The sequence below is a fragment of the Rhododendron vialii genome, chromosome 4a, assembly GCF_030253575.1.
Source record: "Rhododendron vialii isolate Sample 1 chromosome 4a, ASM3025357v1".
Classification (NCBI taxonomy): domain Eukaryota; kingdom Viridiplantae; phylum Streptophyta; class Magnoliopsida; order Ericales; family Ericaceae; genus Rhododendron; species Rhododendron vialii.
This window is the reverse complement of record NC_080560.1, coordinates 37,620,048-37,638,692: the sequence shown is the minus strand read 5'-3', so window position 1 is coordinate 37,638,692 and position 18,645 is coordinate 37,620,048. Positions and strand designations below refer to the sequence as shown.

The 18,645-nt window shown below is 41.6% G+C and overlaps 1 protein-coding gene across 1 annotated transcript; it reads left to right on the top strand.

Moving 5' to 3' along the window:
• Window positions 1-548: 548 nt before the first annotated feature.
• LOC131323987 (pectinesterase-like) lies at window positions 549-8,499 on the top strand. The gene is made up of 6 exons (XM_058355820.1): window positions 549-692; window positions 1,439-1,579; window positions 1,623-1,701; window positions 1,836-1,905; window positions 7,633-7,739; window positions 7,934-8,499. The coding sequence occupies exons 1-6, from the start codon at window positions 549-551 to the stop codon at window positions 8,497-8,499; spliced, it is 1,107 nt and encodes a 368-aa protein (XP_058211803.1).
• The last annotated feature ends 10,146 nt before the right edge of the window (window positions 8,500-18,645 follow it).

Below are 18,645 nucleotides of genomic sequence, written 5' to 3'. Positions count from 1 at the left end.
AGACCATCCATTAGGAAAATCACTTAATTAATGTATTTTGAACAAACTACAATCTATTTGACTCTTCTATGTGCTGGGTTGGCAAGAGGTGATTGGCTGGGCAGACATGATATTTGTTCTACCTGAGGCGGAAAGAATTTGATTCCAATACAAGATATATATATATATATATATATATATATATATATATATATATATTTTGCCATATTTTATAATTAGCGGGAGTTAGTGAGAAGTTAGTCAACGAGAGGACTAAGAGACTATTCATAGTCCTGAAACCTCAAACTCCACCTCTCGTGGAACTCGAACCTCGATTTCCATGGAAAGAGACAGGAGCAAATCATCTCACTAAGCATGGTTTTCCAATACAAATTAAATTGGCCGTCCACTCTTGCATAACTTTGCCACAATCCAGATTGATGAGTCTATCAAATGTTTTCTATGTGATGTAAGCACCATGACATCATATGAAATTTATTTAGTTAGGTGTGGGGCATCAAATTAAAGCAAAGGCTCTACCATTTCCAGTAATTAATTTTTGAGAAGAAATGTCCCGCAAAGGAATAAAATGCTATCTCTTCCACACAGGGAAAGAGCCGGGCTCTCATATACACAATGCTGTATATGAGAAAGCAAATGCTCTGCCATTACTGTTCTTGATAAGAAATGTCTGGCAAGCAAAGAAAGAAAACGTTAGTCTAATGCAAAATGTAGCTTTCTCCTCTTTTCGTCTTCTTCTATGTGGCCATACTACTTGGCATTGGATCATCCACATATTGTATAATAGTGTATGTGATTGACATCCCGTTCTCTTGAACTTAACTTAAATTTGGGAGTTGTCCTTATTTAAATTTTTTTTGTATTTGTTAGTTTTGCGCCAAACTTTTGTGAGTTATTGAATCGTCTCGATGAGAGGAATCGAAAAAGTAAATTTTTTCTACTTTTACCAAAGTATTTTGAAAAATAACCACTTTTTAGCAATAACAAATGCGAAAAAAATTCAAATAAAGATAAAACTTCCAGATTTAAGTTAAGTTCAAGAGAACGAGGCCTCAGAATTAGATAGGGAAGTTGAATTAATCGTTCATGCATGAGAGCTAGGCAGGAAAAGTAATTGCGTGGAAAAGCCTCTTTAGTTGTGTATGTAGTGAGATGGAGGCAAAAACAGATCTCGATCTACTATAGACTTTTGTTTCTTGAATATTTGTAGATGTTATGCATAAAGATATGAGTATAATAGAATTGTGTGAACAAGTGGTTCTTAACAGAGTTCAATAGAGAAAAATAATTCATTAGCCGACCTCAAGTGATTGGGACTTAAGACTCGGTTTGGTTTGGTTTGATTTATATTTTGGTTAAAAAAAGAAAAAAAAAGAAAAGAAAAAAGAAATCACTTCAAGTTGAAAAAAGTGACCTTTTAATTTTTTTTTTTTTAAAGTTGTGGGGTGGCGTTTGCGGCAGCAAGGGGTTCTCGGCGAAGGCAGCATGGCAGCTTGGTGGAGGCTACGGTGTGGCGGTGGTGGTGTGCTTCAGGAATAACAAGAAGGGCTTGTTCCAGCGGTTCTGTTTTGAGGCTTCGGTGCAGTCAATGGTGAAGTGACGTCTGTGTTGCTCCAGGGCAGCAATGGGAGCTTTCCCAGGTTTCGGTGGTGGCAGGGATGCACTTTTCCGATGACAGTGCTATTAGGGTTGAGGGGGCTGGTGGGCTAATTTTTTGTGCTCATTGTAATATATGGGTTTTTTTTTAGACCAATAGGGGTGTTGGGTTAGCTTCGGCCCTTTTAGGTGGGTTTTGTCCCAATGAGTGTCCTTGATTGACTTCTTGCCAATCGTAGGTATGAATCTCGGATTGGGTAAACGATTGCTTTTTGAGCATGATGCTATTTTCTTGCTCCTATTAATCTTGTAACAATTTCAGAATTAATGAAAAAAAAATTGCGGTTCAAAAAAAGGATATGTATTTTCTAGGATCTAAACTAGTAAGTTGAAATTAGATCTATACTTTCTATGGTTTGTCCCAATCAATAGTTTTTCAAATTAGATATATACGATCTTTTATTTATGTGAGAAAACGTGGTTGCTTTCTTTCACATGTAAGTATAATGCCAAATGTGGCATTCACCTCTTCTTCTTTTTTCCTCTGGCCCATACCACTTGGCATTGAATCGTTCACTTATATATATGGAGCTTAGATTTAGTGTGGTCCAATAGTTTTTGAAAGTTGCGACTGATGGAGGGAAGAATATTCTTGGTGGAGCCAAAGAGGGGTCGTAGTCTCGATGCTAATTTGCACTTTTCTAACTCTATTTGAATTTCAGATTTGTGAAGCTTCAATCAATTCTATAAAAAAAAAAAAGGCTTCATAAAAGATAAAGTTCATCCATCCAAACTCTAAAAGCACCACCACTATGTACCAAAGGGAAAACCTTAGCTAATGAAGGGAAGTCATATTAGTAATTGAGTGCTCATTGAGTAGCAATTGAGTTAAAATTAGGAAAAGGAAAAAAAGAAGTGCTTGACGATTTCTTAGACCTAAATTAATGAGTTGCCCCAAGCGTAGGGCGAAGATCGACGTAGCACAATATCCGGTAAGACCGGAGTCGAATCCACAAACACGGTGATGTGTGCTGACTAAAAACTTGGGTTGTTACTAATTTAACGGGCTCTTAGGTAGCCACCCTTTGACGATTGATTGAGAGATTAACTAAAACAAGAAAATTGAATGTGCTTTTCTAGAAAATTAAAAGGAGGTAAAATCGTAGGGTTCATAGCACTCGCAACCAGTCCGGATTAACCTGCTCCATTCGATATTCTTAAAAACATTCAATTTTAGAGAGAAAAAGATACCCCGAAAGATGCGAACCTTTATGGTCGCCGTTTACTCATGCGCAGTGGAGAATGAGTTTTGGACCCCCATTCCCCCGTTCACATGGGCTCCGACAATGCCCAGGTTTGTCTAACGAATGTTGTTTGTTAACCTAAAATTGTCTTTTCCATTATTATTCCAAAACAGGAGCAGAACGTGTCCGATCTGGCCACAGTGTGCTAATGACCCCGCAACCCTACCTTTACGACTACTCCCTCAACATTAAATAAAAAATAAAAGAAATCCTAGATTGAAACATACTTCCGAATACGAAATAAGCTAAAGAAATAAATTAATAAATAAGTATCAACGAATAACTTTAATGAAAGACAAAAATTAATACGAATTATCGGCAGGCAAGTAATTGAACAAAGTGTAAAAAACTTGATAGAAAGACAAGAAGAAAATCAAACAATACTCCGAATGAAAAGAATCGGCAGTCCCGTCCTTTTGATCAGTAGCCCTTTTTTCTCTCAAAAGCTGCTGACGTTTTTTTCTTTTTTGTCCACGGGCTGCCAGACTGACCTAAAGTCAATTAGTAAAGTGTTTATATAGGAATTGAAAACCTTAATCACACAAAGGCCCTTGAACTTCAGTAAATAATAAATGAACCACTCGATTTTGGATCATTTCGCATTTTAACCCCAAACTTCTTTAAAATCTTCTTTTTATCCAAAGTCTCGGACAACGGGCTCGAACAACCTATAAACAACAAAAGAACAAAATAAAAATCAATTAACAAAAATAAATGACTAACAAATGTAATTTGGAGGGCCAAAATATGAATATTTTGGCACTTATCAAGAAGATAATTTAATGAATTAATCGTGACCTTTGGATGTGGAATTGGAGGATTCTTCAATTTGTATGGAATTGGAGAGGAGCCGGACTTCCCTATCGGCTTGTTCGAGATGTTGTTCCTCTTATGGAATTATTGGACTTTTTGGGATTTTTAGTTTGGGGTACTCAAAACCCCTGTGCATGGTACCTAATAAATTTTTTGTATCTATCGTTTTTCACTCATTACACTTTAAAACCTCTCTAAACTCAAACCAAACAGGCCTCCTAGCTTTTAGGGCTGTTGTGTCCTCACTCTATTTTTTTAGTCTAAATTTTGTGTTCAAATTTTTGTTAGTTTAACCCAAGAAAAAGCCCAAACAACTCAATTTTTTTTGTAGCTATTTCCAAAAGATTTAAATAAAAGTTATAATTTTTTACATTTTCGATTCGTCTTGTCAAGATGAGCCAATAATCCACAAAAATTTGATGCAAAACTAAAACACGCAAATTTTTTTTTTTGAATATACGGACAAAATAGCCCAAAAAGCTAAGAGGAATAAGCTGTCTAGCTATACCTTGTAAACAAACAACCTCAAAAAGCCCAAAATTTCCGTAAGAGGAACAACACCTAAGGAGAGCAAGGCCTCCTCTTCCTCTTTGTTCCTCTATGTCTTTAATTGCCATCATGCCATGGTTGCGATGATGGTCGCTTTCCTTTCAGGCACTTACGCCATGTTAGTCCATTCTTTAGGCCTTGCAATTGCCACTTCTATCATTGCTAGCATATCATTTCCCATCTTTATTATCGAACTCACAAATATGTACGCCAATTTCAGCTGTTTTTTGAAGTAAAGTTCGGTTTTTTTCTCCGCCCTTCTTGTTTTTGGGCCGAGAAACATAATCTTATGTATTTTGCCTTTAAGGGCTGTGGACTGGTACTTTCTTTTATTTAGTTTTTTTACTAAAAAAAAAGTCTCTTCATGTGTATTGTAGTCACCTAGCTAGTAATTTAACGTACATGGAAAATTAACTATGGTAAACATCAAGCGTATTTTGAACATAACCGTTGTAAACAGTATAGGAATATGATAGACACTATATACATTTTTTCACTTCATGCTTTTAGGTGTGAATCCTGATTTGGGTCAAGAGCCAGACCGGCTCTCGCCCAAGGCCAGGTCGACTTTTAGCTTTAAGTCGGTTTATTTGCCAATAAATATAAGTTCCTAGCTAAATTGTTTTTTAAGGGTAAGAGAACTTCGGAGAACTTTAGAAAAGATGTAACTTTTGAGAGAGACTTGTGGGCGTTTTCAGAACTGGTGTGACTCCCGAGGAGTAGACAGTTGCTGAACCTTGTATATCTTGTGCATGTGTTGCTTACTTTTCTTCTTGCATTTGTGTTCTGTGATTTATAGTAACCAAAAATCCTATTTTTGTATGTGTTGGTGAGGTTGAGTGCGTAGTTGAATCAGTTTTAATCCCAACAATTGGTATTGGAGCTTAGGGCTCTGTTTCCAATAGCTAGGGGTTCCCCACACAAGCAATTGGGAATCCCTGACTGTTGGACTCTAGCTCCAATCCCCGCAACCTCTCTCTTGCCCCCACATTGCCATCTCCAGAAACCACCATTCGCCACCACCACAAAATAAAGCTCCCAAAATTTTAAAAAAAAAATGAGACTGAACAATGACAAAATGGTGAAACGTACAGTAAAGGAAGAATACCAACACACCCACGTTTCAAGATCTAAACATAGGTTGCGTTCTTGTAAACATTTTTGTCCATAACTTTTTTAGCATACTTTTTCTTTAAGCACTTTGTCGTAACTTTTGAGATTAATCGTGTGTTTCGATGAGACGTATCGAAAAATAGAAAAATATAAATCGATGTTGAAAAAAGTTCACATTAAACAAACACATAAGGGAATGCTAGGGTATCCCCTCATATCCCCTTATAACATAACCATTAGAAGACATAACATTAACCATTCAAAAGCACAACACTTTTTCACAAATGACATATTCCCTCCGTCCCTTTTTAAGTGTCCTGCTTCGTAATTCCAACTTATTAAAAAAACATCATCATTATACTTTTCACATCAACTTTTTCCTCCACTTTCCCTACTTATCCATTATCATTACACTTTTACTCACTTACTTTTCAAAAAGAGATCTACTTTTAGGGGTAAAATAGACAATGCACTAACTTTTACCCACTAACTTTACAAAATGAACACTTATTAAGGGACAGCCCAAAATGAAATACTGGATTCTAAAAAAGGGACGGAGGAAGTAACATTTTTTATTATTATTACACTCAAAGACGGATGATGCTATGGTGTTTCCGGTCATTTTGGTACACCATAATTTTTGGCATAACTTCACCATTATGAGCATAACTAAAACCTATTATAAGCATAATAGAACCTAAACAAGGCATAACCAAGGAGTATCCAAAAAATCAATCAAACAAACAAGTTATGCCTTGTTATAGTTCTGTTTTGCTTGTAATAGGTTTTGGTTATACTCATAATGGTTTTGTTATGCCAAAAGTTACGGTGTCCCCAAAATAACTGGGGACACCGAAGTCATTCCTCAAAGACATAACACTTTTCAAAAAATGGCACAACATTTTTATTATAATGGTGTACTCCTTAAAAAGTATTTTTTTTTTTATCGGCAACAAAATTTTATTAAAAGCTCGACAAAGGGTACATCGAGAGAGGGCCAATTGAAACTTGAATAAGCCTCCGATTAAAGGCCATTCAACCTCCATCCCATATCAGAAATGTTGGCCTTGAGAGTCGCCATACAAAATCAACCCCATTCAGCAACCCATTGAACGTAAAAAAAGTGTTATGCCATTATTATGGTGTTCTCTCAAAATGACATATATAACATAACCACTTGAAGGCATAACATGGGTACACCGTAAGAGGGGATACCTTAGGCATTCGCTAGACAAAAAAGACAACTATTGGATACTTTTTGATTAGGATGTCTTAGAACAAAGCAAAAAAATTAGTTCTCGAAACGGTTTGATCAATCACCTATCTCTGAAACAAATTCTACAAAGACAGATCGAACGATGTGGTCAGTCACAGCGTCAAAAAAAAGTTAAATCTCAATTCGATGCGTGTTAAGTTGGTCATGGATTTATTTATCGTGATCCTCACGGCTTTTTTTTTAAGAATGGTTCCCAAAGTATTTCCGGATTTTCAATTTCGTCCCCATTGTACAAAACGTGTCTATTGCATCCCCAACGTATTCAACCCGTCTTTAAATTGTCCCCATGGCACACACCATTTAGACTTGCCGTCTAAACCAGGGGCATTATAGTCAAAACACCCATTCTTTGACTTTCCCCCTTCCATCTCGCCATTTTAGGCACCTGAAGAATTGGAGGGAAAAACACCCGCCAAAATCTGTCTCCTCTCTCATATATATACACAACCAAAAACAGAGCATTGCTCACCGAATAACGAAAAGATGAGCATGTCTGATGCAAGTTCTGAACAAACCCATTCTACTGTAACCTTTTTGAATGGAAATGGACTAACTTTTGGATGGCTATATTGCACTAGCAAACTTTAAAAACAAAAAAACAGAGCCTCTAGCTATGAAAATAGAGCATCCAAATAAAGGTTGAAAACATAACAATGCATGTCTTTACAGAATATATAATATAATGGATCCCTAGAAAGGGACAACTCAAACACAGAATATATAATACAATGGGTCCAAGAAAGCAACAACTCATACATATTATATGCCAAAAGGAAAAGGAAGAAAAAAGTGTCGAAAGTGAAAAAAAATTTGACTTCAATGCACATTACCTGTTCTTGTAGGGTTTTACCACCACCGAATCTTCACAGCACTGAATATCGTACAAGATTCTTCTTCTTACAGTTTCGAGATGAACAATATTCTAAGATCAGAGAGTTGATTTTTGAGGACCCATCCTTTCTAGGGTTTTTCGTACATCAGGAGTGAGAGTGGAGAGGCGAGTGAGAGTGGAGAGAATGGGAAAGTAGGGGAAAGTGGGTGGAACGTGGGAGAATGGGTGTTTGACTATAATACCCCTGGTTTAGACGGCAAGTCTAAACGGCGTGTGCTATGTGGACCATTCAAACGCGGATTGAATACATTGGGGATGCAATAAACACGTTTTGTACAATGGGGACGAAATTGAAAATCTGAAAATACTTTGGGGACCATTATTAAAAAAAGCCTGATCCTCACTGTTATTTGTACTAATTAATGTCCATATTGATGCTTTGTTTTGTAGGTTTGGAGGGGGCACACTTTTTATTGCAAGACATAACCGTTGAGAACTCGACCGGACCGGGCACCCAAGCAGTGGCTTTGTACTGTCATGCTGAGTATGCCATTTTTTACAAGTGCAAGATAACAGGGTATCAAGACACATTATTTGCAGACAGCACACAACAATTTTATCGAGAATGTGACATCTTCGGCACAGTCCATTTTATTTTTGGAGATGCAAGGGCATTATTCCAAAACTGCAATCTGTTTGCCCATGATACTGGCGCGGTGTTCACAGCCCACTCTCGGGATAGTCTGAAGGAAACCTCGGGATATGTGATTCAAAATTGCTCTCTTAAAGCTTCGCCAGAAATTGCAACCAACGTAGCAACCAACGCCTATTTGGGACGACCATGGAGAAAATTCTCCACAGTGATTGTCATGGAATCGTTCATTGATGCCATATTCAACCCATTGGGATGGGAGCCGATGGGAGATTCTCACGGCGAGCTTCTGACATACCGAGAGTACAACAACCGAGGAGGTGGCGCAAACGTGACGGGACGAGTGAAATGTGTAGGGGGATGAAAACAATTGATGCTTCGGATCAACTGGATTGCAACGGCTTATTCGTGCCTCTTCACCGGAACCCTAACTCGACGTCTGAACCCTAATCTGCAAAATAGACAGGGGGTGAGTGCACCTCTGCCTCTCGTGGCAAAGGCCCTCCGATGCCTTTGTTATTATCACGTACTAGCAATCAAACCCTAATTATCAGTAGGAAAGCAAGAATGCAAAGTATTGCGTACCTTTCACCTCTAGGTTTATCTCATATTTATAGATTTATGGATGCTTGCTGTCCAAGCATCCTTGTTGCCATAGGATTCCTAACTCGTATAGGAAACCCAGGATATCAAGGAATCTCGTTTCCTTTATCAGTTTATGGAAAAGAGTCCTTTTAGGATTCTTTTCCTTTAAGAGCCGAACATCCCATACTCGTTGGGTATCTTTCTCAGATCCTATATTCTTGGGATCTTTATCCCCCTACTCTCGAGAGCTCCTTCTTTGTTCGGCTGTCTCATGGCCGAACAGTCTACCTGGACCAAGGACTTCACATGTAACTTGGTCCAAATGTAATTAGAATGTCTCTTATCTGCCGAACAGATAGTTTACACCAGTGACTTGTCGTGTCATTGGCCTTTATTTAGCCGAACAGATTGTATGGACCAAGGACTTCACATGTCATTGTTCCATATTGCTGTTCTTCATACTGCCCGGTGATAAGTCCAGTCGTATTTACCACGTGTTCGGTAACTAAATGTATCTGCTCGGGAATACCTCCCTACAATTGCTCCCCAGCTTCATGTATTTACCACTGTTCGGGGGCAATATATGATGCTTAGAAACAGAATTCTATCTAGACCAAACTCTTTTGATCCCGTGCAGTCATAATTTCAATATCTCATTGATGCCTTTTGGCGCCTCTGTCATTATACCATCTCGAGGTAATGACTCCACGTGGCGCATATCGTACGCTTTTACATTAAATGTGAATTGACGTTCTATGAAACGGCGTCAGAAAAGTTTCTGCTTTCCGTTACTTTTACTTGTAACGGCGTGAGAGGAGACGTTTCGTCTCCGTCTCTTACCCTTAAACCCCTGAAAGGGTTCTTTTTGGTTTTTCATCCAAAACATTCAAACTTTCAGTTTTTCTCTTTAAAGCTTTCCGCCATTGCCGCCGTCTGCAAACTTGATTGCACTCCATGGAATCGTCACAATATTCTTGTAAGATTCTCGCTCTCATTCCCTTTCTTCTTCTTAGGTTTCCATCTGAGATCTCATTCTCAGATTTTGTGGGTCGTTTCTAGGGTTTCAATTCGTACCCATCTCCATCTTTTCTTCTTTTCTGAATATACTCATGGCGGATGACAACCCTCCTAGACCCAGTAAGTTTAGGAAGCTTTGTGATACCCCCGCTGCCATGGCGGCATTTAGAGAAAAATACAATATTCCTGAAAACGTAGGGCTTGAACTCGCCCCATTAGGAGCGGATAGGGACGCTGGATCGTGGGATAGAATGTGTATCCCAATCGTGTCCATTGTCGAAGGCGGGGTCCGTTTCCCCCTTCATCCATTACTTCGCCAGATTTTAAGCTGGTACCGTCTTACACCCATGCAAGTTTCTACGAACGTTTTCAGATTGATAATGGGGACTATAGCCCTAAATGGGATTCTAGAGACCAATTTAGGAATCTGGGACATCCAGTGGTGGTATAGTATAGTACTAAACCCTGAGTACAATACTTACTACTTCAAAGTTAGGAGAGCAGAGAAGCGCTTCGTGCTCAATCTGCCAGATTCTGCTCGTGACCATGAGATCGACTTCCTCTATGTGACTGGAGCATTCGAGCCTTTAGGGGAAGATGGCCAAGTGCTGGGGCTCCATTGCCCCCACATATGGGGCTATCCACGTATGCTCTTGATTTTACCCTTTTACAATTCTTCATTTACTGCTTTCTCGTAGCCTTTCCATGTACTAAATTTGGTTTTTCGATTTGAACTTTGCAACTGAAAACGTTAATCATCGTCCCAGACGTACACCAAGCAACATCCGAACAGAGGATATTAACAAAGTCCTAAAATATAAAGGCGTGCCTGGTACCCGAACAGCTGGTCGGGGTCGTGACGCTGACGTGCTTCTGGGATACGATCCTGCGTACAGAGGCGTTATCGGCAGGAGGCTTGCTCACCCCAGCACCAGTGCTGCCTCCACATCAACTGCTCCTCAGCCTAGGAGCACAAGAGCCAACGCAGGTGTAACTGTAGCTGGTCAATTGGGTGAAATCCCTATTTCCGAAGGAGTTCCGTTACCTCGAGTTAGAGTTCGAAGATCCAGACAGGTCATTCCTCTTCAACCCGAACAGCCAGTAGTGAATCTTGACACCAGTCAATCATCCTCTTCAGGTTACTCTCAATTGTCTCCTAACTCTAGCACCATGACACGTCAGCCTTTAAACCTCAGCTCTCTCCTTACCGTCTCTTCTCGGGGACGGGGATCTGGTCGGGTAGCTTCCACAGGGAACGCCCCTCCTGCACCCCGTCGTAACAGAGGAGGTTCGAACCGCTCCACTTCATCTCGTGAAGTGGAGACTACCATAGAGGCCAGTGATGCTCACAGAGACAAACGGCCTAGATCAGAAGACCCTACTGGTACTGCTTCTCAAGCAGACACCAAAACACATCACCCCGTTTCACCAACTACCCAAGTACTTCCTCAAACATGGACTCCTCTATTCACTAGAGGAGACCGTCCCGTTCACGTCGGGGATAGTGCTAGTTCGTCGGAGACAGCACTTGCTCTGGCCCAAGGGTTGCTACTCCCTGTTGACTTACAGAAAGAGTCTTTGGCTCCCCCTGATCGGCTTGTGTCCACTGGTCTCGTCAGTGGAACCAAGGTAATAAAAACTTCTCTTCTTTAAAGCTTCATCTTTGTAAGTTTTAAGAAAAAGGTTACTCACATTTTGGTATTTGCTATAGTTTATCCAAAAAATGGTCGTACTGGGCCAAAAATTCCAGGAAGCTGAAGCCGAGAGGATCAGGCTTTTAAATGACAACACCAGGCTGATCCGAACAGTCACGAGATTAGAGAGAGAGAGATAAAGCTAAAGCTGACTTGTCTGAGACAAAGGGCAAGCTTGTGACCACGGAGGAGAGTCTGCATCAAGTTCTGGCCGGGATGGACAACACCAAAAAGGCATCCTTTGAAGATGGTTATCAGAAGGGTTTTGACGCCACAACATCAAGTTATGTCGAGTAGATGCTTGATATTCAAGACCAAATCTGGGTTGCTTGCTGGGAGGCGTGCCTTACAAAGGCAGGAGTTGCTGAGGATTCTCCCTTATGGGTTGAGAATGATCTACCAAGTCGCCAAGTTGCAGCTCCAGCAGACGATGTTGATCAACAGATTGACGATTTTGCAGACGTTGATGAAGAAATACAAGTTGAAGCACAAAATGACGTTGTGCAATCATCTGTTCTGGAAGTGACCACTGAGATTGTTATCCCAGAGGTACAAACTGCTACTGCTGTTGATGAGGCTGATGTCCCTCCTGAGGTTCAGAACCTGGATTAAGATAGTAAACAGGTAGTTTTTTTAAAAATCATCCGGCTGGTCTTGCATGACCATAGCCTTCTTTACCCTGCGTGGTACCAGTACTATCAATACTTTATTTTAAAACAGGTATTCGGCCCTTCGTGGCATAACTTTTATGTTTTGCTCGGCTTCCATGTTTGCTGCATCTGTTCGTATGCAATTTTTCAATCTAAGTAGTTCGTACTGTTTAAGCATCATTTGTTTGCATAAGTATTTCGTACTTTTAGCAAATCTTTCACACATGATTTCCTGTTCTGAATGTTAAGTTTCACGTACTTAAAAGCGTTTCACCTTGAATAGTTCTTTAAGTTTAAGGCATATAAGTGTGCTCATACTTAATCACACAAGTGTTTCATACTTGTGTTTAAGTGTCACGTACTTAACTGTTTGAAAATCACACAAGTGTTTTATACTTGTATTTAAGTGTCACGTACTTAATGTATTTAAGTTTCTCGTACTTGAACAAATGTGGCTAACATATACTCATTATGTTTTCAAGCCATGCCAATAAACATTTTACAAGAGTCTCGTACTTGCATTCGTTTGAGTTTCACGTACTCACACCACAACTTCTAAGTATTACGTACTTAGAACTACTTGTGTATTGGATGTATTCATACAAAAATGCCTAAGTATCACGTACTTAAAGTGTTGAAAATCTTACAAGTGTTTCATACTTGTGTTTCAGTTTCACGTACTGAACTGTATACCCTGCTCCCCAATACGAATGAGGGAAACTAATCTCGTAGTTCGTATTTAAAACAAATACCAATATTCTAGATTAGAACATAACAATTATACTAAAAAAGTGATTTTATTCATAATCGGTAAAACTCAAGAGGGCGTTTATTCGTACCCCCTGCAACTAAAATATAGAACAAGGGAATTATATTCGTAATTCCCACACAATCACGTAGTGCAAATCTAAAACAGATTTTAATACTTCTAAACAAAGAACTTTCGTAAATTATGAACATTCCAAGGCCTCGGAATTGGATCACCATCCAGATCTGCCAATCTATAGGCTCCTATGCCCACAATCTCAGTTACTCTATACGGGCCTTCCCAGTTGGCCCCCAGCTTGCCTTCATTTGCCACCTTGGTGTTGCCGATCACTTTTCTTAGCACAAGGTCCCCAACACCAAATTCTCTAGGATGAACATGTTTGTTGTAGCTTTTCATCAGCTGTTCTTGGTAAGAAGCAAGATGTACCAAGGCCTTTTCTCTCTTCTCCTCGGCAAGATCAAGCTCGATTTCAAGGGCCCTGTCATTGCCTCCACTTTCAACCAAAGATGTCCTGTTGGTCGGCAGACCCACTTCCAGAGGTATGACAGCCTCTGTTCCAAATGCCAACGAATAGGGGGTCTCTCCCGTAGACCTCCTAGGCGTTGTTCGGTGAGCCCACAAAACTAACGGTAACTCATCAGGCCATTTTCCCTTTGCTTTGTGCAGTCTCTTCTTTATCCCATCTAGGATAGTTTTATTGGATGCCTCTGCTTGCCCATTACTCTGAGGGTAGGCCGGAGTGGAATAATAATTTCGTATTCCATACTGGGCACAAAAAGCCTTGAATTTCTTCTGAAACTGGGATCCATTGTCTGTAATCAATGAATAAGGGACCCCAAAGTGAGTGATGATGCTTTTCCATACGAACTTTTCTATCATAGGTTCAGTGATTTTGGCCAATGGTCCTGCCTCAATCCACTTCGTAAAATAATCAGTTGCTACAAGCAGGAATTTTCGATTCCCAGTTGCTTTATGCAATGGGCCCACGATATCCATTCCCCATTGGGTAAAAGGCCAGGGACTCGTCAAAGGCACCAGATCCTCGGCAGGTGTTTGAATCATTGGTGAGAATTTTTGGCACTTCTCACAAATCTTTACATAAACCTTTGCATCTTCTTGCATGTGTGGCCACCAGTAGCCTTGAGTAATTGCTCGGTGGGCAATGGATCTCCCTCCAGCATGGCTCCCACATGTTCCCTCGTGGATCTCATGAAGGAACTTCTGTACCATCTCAGGATGTACACATAGCAAATAGGGACCTGTAAAGGATTTCCTATACAACTTACCCTCTGGGGAGAGCCAAAACCTAGCAGATTTGACTCTTATCTTATGGGCCTCCTTTTTATCAGAAGGGAGTATCTCGTCTCGTAAGAACTCCATTATTGGATCCATCCAACTTGGTCCTTGGTTCACGTCCAAGACCAAGTCTACACTCCTCCCAATGCTAGGCTCATTTAGGTATTCTACTGCTACCCTTCTTTTGAACTCTGTTGGTACTGCTGCAGCCAACCAAGCTAAAGAATTTGCATGAGCATTCTGTCCAGAACTTATTTGCTCAATATATACCCTCTCGAAGGTATCAAGCAAGTCTTTTGCTGCCTACACGTAGGCTACCATCTTTTCATTCCGAGTCTCGTACTCGCCGGACAGTTGATTCACAACAAGCTGGGAATCACAATACACCCTGACCCGTTCTGCTTTAAGGGTCTTCGCACTTCTCAATCCTGCCAAGAGTGCTTCATATTCAGCCACATTATTCGATGCACTGAATCCAAGCCGAACAGAGAGTTCAATCAGAACTCCTTGAGGAGGAAAGAGGACAACTCCAATTCCAGAACCAGTATTACACGCTGATTCATCAACGAATAACTTCCATTCTTTGGGATCCTGTTCGTCGGCTACGGGTTGATCCTTCAAGGATGATGTCTTAGCTGCCTGTTCCTTTCTCGTAGGAGGCAAGGGAGCAACAGTGGGGGAAAACTCTGCCACAAAATCAGCCAACACCTGGCCTTTAATTGCTGTGCGTGGCGGATACTCGAGATCATACTGACTTAACTCCACGGACCACGTCGAGATTCTTCCCGAGAAATCTGCCTTTCGAAGCAGTGATTTTAATGGATACTCAGTATAAACCACAACCTTATGGCTTTGGAAGTAGTGTGGCAATTTCCTGGTTGCTGTCCTAAGTGCCAGGATAAGTTTTTCTAAAGGCAGATATCTCGTCTCTGCATCCAACAATGTCTTGCTAACATAATAAATGGGGATTTGCTCGATCCCCAAATCCCTCAACATGACTGCACTTACTGCGTGCTCGGAAACAGCTAAGTACAGAATTAAAGACTCACCTGGCCGTGGAGTTGACAACAGTGGGGGCTCGGCCAGGTACTTCTTCAGGTCCTGGAAAGCTTGCTCACATTCTGCTCCCCATTCAAATCCCTCCCTCTTTTTCAGTAGCTGAAAAAAGGGTCTGCATTTGTCACTTGACCTACTGATGAATCTGTTTAGTGCTGCTGCCATCCCAGTCAGCCTTTGGACTTCCTTGGTAGTTTTGGGACTCTGTAATCTCTGCAAAGCATCGATCTCCTCAATCACTGCATCTACATGCTGCACGGCTACCCTTCGTTTTTTCTGAATGATCGGCTTGTGCTGAGGGTTAATGTTTAAATGGTGACAGATCACACCTGCATCCACTCCGGGCATTTCCTCTGGTACCCATGCAAAAACATCAATATACTCCTGTAGGGAGGTATTCCCGAGCAGATACATTTAGTTACCAAACACGTGATGTTTGGGAACACGTGGTAAATACGACTGGACTTATCGCCGAGCAGTTCGGTGAACAGCGATATGGACCAGTGATATGAGAAGTCATGGCTATAAATAGACTGTTCGGTTATGATACAGCCGAACAGATGTTGTAAAGAACCTAGCACGTGATACGAGTGATCACGGGTTGAAAGCAATGCAATCGATATCCGAATAAATGGTACGTGGGACCATAGTTTGAATATAGACAGGACAGTCATCATGCTAAACAAGTGTTCGGCAATATGGACCAGTGACATGAGAAGTCAATGGTCCAGGAAGGTTGTACGGGCTCAAGGACCAGTTACATGTGAGGTAACTGGTCCAAGCCGTCTGTTCGGCTATGAGACGGCCGAACAAATATGGAACTCCAATCGAGAGTAGGAGCAGAGAGAATACTCTGGAAGATTCCAGAATAGTCATGTCTCATATAGGGATAAAGATCCCAAGAATATAGGATCTGAGAAAGATACCCAACGAGTATGGGATGTTCGGCTCTTAAAGGAAAAGAATCCTAAAATGACTCTTTTCCATAAACTGATAAAGGAAACGAGACTCCTTGATATCCTGGGTTTCCTATACGAGTTAAGAAATCCTATGGCAATAAGGATGCTTGGACAGCAAGCATCCATAAATCTATAAATATGAGGAAAACCTAGAGGTGAGAGGTACGCAATACGTTGCATTATTATTGCTTTCCTACTGATAATTAGGGTTTAACTGCTAGTACGTGATACTAACAAAGGCATCGGAGGGCCTTTGCCACGAGAGGCAAAGGTGCACTCACCCCCTGTCTATTTTGCAGATTAGGGTTCAGACGTCGAGCTAGGGTTCCGGTGAAGAGGCACGAATAAGCCGTTGCAATCCAGTTGATCCGAAGCGTCAATTGTTTTCATCCCCCTACAATTGGCGCCGTCTGTGGGAAACGAAAGAATTCCCTTTTGAAATACGACCATGGTGGAAGTAACTCCAGCAACGCCGCATGAACCAAAAGATGTGTTAGGCGAGGGAAGGGACAAATCACCACCCGGGGCTCCGAGAAAGCCCCAGGGTGGGCACAGAAGGAACACGAGTAAGGACCGCCCCCTTACCGTGCATCATAACTCCAAAAATAGAGGAGATGGAGAGACGGCTTCAAGATCCACGAGAAGGAGTAAATCCCATCAAAGGGATGAATTAATCGCGCACTCCAGGAGTGTGCACCATAGTGACGACGTTCTTGATAGGAAGAGGCAAGAAGTCGAGGAGTATGCTCGTCTGATTAAAAAACGAGAGCATGAGATCAGAGAATTGGAAAGAATTAGGGAGCATCCGGAGGATTCTGGCCTGTCTCGAGGAAATTCTAGAGGCAGTAGGTATGCTATGGTACAATACAGAAAAGATCCTTCACGAGGAAGAAGGAGCAGAAGTCCTGTTAGAGGGCGTCACGAAGCTTCTCCACGAAAAAGGGGAAGAACAAGTAGAAGCCGAACACCGGAGAGAAAGACTTCTTCACGAAAAAAGAGGAGCAGAGACCGGAGTTCTACCCCCGAGGAAGAGGACACAAGAAAGCATCATCGAGACAGGTACGAGAGACCTGATGCTGATTGGGTCAAGGCTACGGCCCACAAGTCAAAGGAGGAAGAGGATGGGACAGTGACTGCACGAGAAGCAGCACGCAAGGCCCTGAGTAATATTGCAGCCTCTCCCTTTACAAAGAGGCTACAAGAAGCAAGGTTGCCGAGCAGAGTGAAGCACGGTGCATTCGTACTTTACGAGACAAATACGGATCCCGTAGCTCACATACAGCATTACCAACAGGCCATGTTTATGCATGAGGGGGATGATTCCATCTTGTGCAAGATGTTTCCCTCCAGTCTTGGCAAGGTGGCTTTATCCTGGTTTCATAAGTTGGCCCCACGATCCATACGAGGATGGAGGCAGTTGGCAGAGGAATTCACTGCTCGGTTCTTAACGAGCAGAAAGGCCCCAAAGACTTTTGAGAGTCTTTCCACCATGAAGCAGGAGGAGAACGAGCAGATCAGGGATTATGCAAAGAAGTACTGGGAAACTTTCAACGAGATTGAAAGTTGCAGTGAAGAGTATGCAATTGCTACGTTCAAAACTGGTTTGCCTGTTCGGGGGGAGCTGCGCCGTTCATTGAATAAACATCCAGTAGCCACCTTGGCTAAATTGATGGAACGGATAGAGCAACACGCCAGAATGGAGGATGACATACTCCGTGAGGATGGCAGGACGGTTGCCGAACAGCAGAAGGCACCTGCCAAAAAGGTGGATAAGCCAGAACCCAAGTCTTACAAAGACAGAAGGGAGTACGGGCAGGCTAAGAAGGAGGCATACAAGGACAAGCAAGCTCCTGACCCCAAGTCCTTCTTTTCTATCACTACGGTTTGGAAAGAACCAATATACAGGATTCTTTATCGAATAAAGAATCAGCCATATTTTAAATGGCCCCCAAGTCTAGGTGGAGACAAAGATGCAAAACGTGCTACGAATCAGCACTGCAGTTATCACAAAGATTGGGGCCATATGACCGAGGATTGTGAGGTATACAAGAGGCACCTTGATGATTTGGTCTCTCGGGGCTATCTCAAAGAGTTTATCCAGGAGGACCCTAAAGAGAAAGGGAAGGCCATGGAACTGGGTTACGAGCAACACCCTAAAGGCGTGATCCATATGATACATGGGTTGGCTGCACCTTATACGAGGAGTGAGGTGAGGCTGTTGCAAAGACAGGTCAAGCATGATCAGCACGTGATGCGGTTGGGAAACAAGAGAGGGCGAGAGACTAATGCATGCAACGAGAGCATGGCATTTAGTGACGATGATTTAGCGGAGGTCCAAATACCCCACAATGATGCATTGGTCGTAACCCTACGAGTTGGGGAATACGACATCGAAAGAATTCTAGTGGACTCGGGGAGCTGTACAGAGGTGTTGTACTATGATGCATTCAAGAAGCTGGGCCTGGCCCAACCAGACTTAGAACA

Coding starts and splice junctions, on each gene's coding strand:
- LOC131323987 (XM_058355820.1), top strand. CDS start 549: ATGTCCCGCAAAGGAATAAAATGCTATCTCTTCCACACAGGGAAAGAG. Junction 1,580..1,622: donor GGTTCTGTTTTGAGGCTTCG/GTGCAGTCAATG, acceptor GCTCCAGGGCAG/CAATGGGAGCTTTCCCAGGT. Junction 7,740..7,933: donor TAATACCCCTGGTTTAGACG/GCAAGTCTAAAC, acceptor TTTGTTTTGTAG/GTTTGGAGGGGGCACACTTT.